The sequence below is a fragment of the Ischnura elegans genome, chromosome 1 (genome assembly GCF_921293095.1).
Source record: "Ischnura elegans chromosome 1, ioIscEleg1.1, whole genome shotgun sequence".
Lineage (NCBI taxonomy): Eukaryota > Metazoa > Arthropoda > Insecta > Odonata > Coenagrionidae > Ischnura > Ischnura elegans.
The window spans coordinates 109,052,055-109,054,408 of record NC_060246.1 but is presented as its reverse complement, the minus strand read 5'-3'; the positions used below and the strand labels follow the sequence as shown (position 1 = coordinate 109,054,408).

The 2,354-nt window shown below is 47.5% G+C and overlaps 1 protein-coding gene across 1 annotated transcript; it reads right to left on the bottom strand.

Annotated features, from left to right (window-relative positions):
* Positions 1 to 416: 416 nt before the first annotated feature.
* On the bottom strand, positions 417 to 1,532 carry LOC124161312. Its single transcript, XM_046537660.1, has one exon. It carries the CDS (start codon positions 1,530 to 1,532, stop codon positions 417 to 419), a length of 1,116 nt encoding a protein of 371 aa, XP_046393616.1.
* Between the last annotated feature and the right edge of the window lie 822 nt (positions 1,533 to 2,354).

Sequence of the window (2,354 nt, the reverse complement as noted above, 5' to 3'; positions counted from 1 at the left end):
ACGAGGGATTCTAAATTCATACGTGTGACTGGTGCTCCCTCAGGCAGATACACGTTACATAATGTAACCGCCTCGGGGGCGTGTACCGTCACTGCTACCGCCTTGAACGGTGTGGTTAGATGTACGCGGTATGAGTAAAGAGACTCCCGAATAAAAATCACCACTCCACCCTTGGCTCGTTCGCCAGTGGTATCGTCTAACCTGTAAACATTAAAATTTTTTTAAATCCCTTTGTCCGTGGTTTTAAAATGAGTTTCCTGAAGGCACAGGCAGCACGGTATAAAATCTCGCAATAAAATAGCAATCTCCTCCTTATGCCTATAAAATCCATTGCAGCTCCACTGCAGAATAAAAGCCATAAATAATTTAAAAGAAGGAAAAAAATATAAATATAAAGTTATAAATATATAAATATGCTATCGCCGCAGGCGATTGCTTTTCCCCTTCTTCCTGGCCATTGAAACTTCCGCCTCAGTGGGATAGCCGTCGTATTCCATCTCCTCCATCTGACATTGGGCGTTGCTCTTGACTTGAGGCCCGGGGAGAGTAGAATTGTCACCTCTTTTAGGCGAAACACTCTTTGATTTTTTATGTCCTCTCTTCGGAGGACTTTCAGGTGTTTGGGTCTTTGGGAGGGAAGGATCCTTATCCTTACGGTCGCTCTGTGATTTTTTGGATACGTCAGTTTGTTTATTTCCATTATTTGTACTCTGCTGACCAGAAGCTTGCTGGTCGCGTTTCTCAACAAGAGTATCTTGGATTTTTTGAAAATCAGTCTGTGTTGAAGCGCAGCGGACAGAAACTGAAGCCACAGAAGCAAAAGAGCGGGAGAAAATTGGAGCCTTTTGGGCGTTCAATTTCTTCCTAGCTTCCAAGTAGGAGATCTTTTCAAGAGTTTTAATTTCCACGATTTTTTTTTCATCCTTCAGCTTCGGACAGTCACGGGAATAGACGGGATGATCGCCGTCGCAGTTAACGCAATGCGCTTTGGAAGAGCAGTTTTCATTTTCGTGCTTTCCCTCACCGCAGCGTGCACAGGCAGCAGTGCCTCGGCATCTACTGGAGATGTGTCCGAAGAGCTGACAGTTGAAGCATCGCACTGGATTTGGTATATAGGGACGCACCGGATAGGAAGTATAGCCCACAAATACCTTATCGGGGAGGGAATCACTGGTGAATTTGAGAATTATAGATGTTGCATTTATTACTTGGCCGTTCTGTTTTCTTATAAACCGGCTACATTCTATGGCACCTTGGGGGGGCATTTCGGTCTTAATTTCCTCCACATCAACGTACAGGAGATCAAAGCAGGTGACCACTCCACGACACGTGTTTAGTGTCTTGTTTGGTTCGACTGTTATAGGGATGTCATGTAATTTTTCTAGTTGCAACAGTTTGCGATATCTTCTCGTATCATCCCCGCGTATCTTCTTCACTGACACCAAATCTCCAGGAATGGCGGAAGACAGCACTCTACGTATTAGAAACGGAGATACTTTGGAGAGATTTTCGCCTTCTTTTGTGCACTTCATCCGACGCCCAGCTGGGTGCCGGAGAACTCACCCAGCAGGATCCCCTTCTCTCCCACGTACGGGTCTTCACGCACGGCAAACACGCGGGTGATCAGGACGCCAGATGTTTCGGCTACTCAGCACAGCAGAGTCACATGCTGTCTGGACGCTTACTAGCGTACGAAGGGTTTTTTGACGAGGTTGTCTCCCCGGTGGGCTCGGGTCCGTGGGGGCGCGGCTCCCCAAAGGAATAGATTACTCTCTTCCCCCCGTGCGGGGCCGGTAAAACGTTCTACTTGTCCGCGGCCACTTGTCCAAAACTCGCCCTCGCGCCCTCGACCGGAGCACGAAGTTGTGCTCCATGCAGCCCTCCGTGGCGGGAATGAAGCCCTTTTGCGTTGGGAAGGAAAGGCGCTTCCCACGGAGGGCCCAGGGGAGCATCCGGTCCGCCAGCACGCCCATGAACACCTTGCCCAACGTTCAAAGGATTAATTCCACCTCAGATAAACTTCGGGAAGGCCTAACACAAATACTCGATACGTCTGTAAAGGAAAGCGAAGTGCTTAAAGCTTAAAGGTTCTTAACAAAAGTACGTCCCCCGGAGTTGATGTACTCACCCCAAAATTTTACCTTAAGTTCTGGGACGAATTAAGGGCACCTTTGTGAGAATGGTGCGAGACAGCTTCACAAAATGTAGGCTCCCGAGGTCAACAAGTGCAGCAATAATTTCCATGATTCCAAAATAACCCAATAGGGAGACTGTTAATGATCTGAGACCATTGGGAGAGATTGTAAAATCGTTGCAAAAGTTCTTGCAAACCGGCTATTGGGAGTTATTGACAC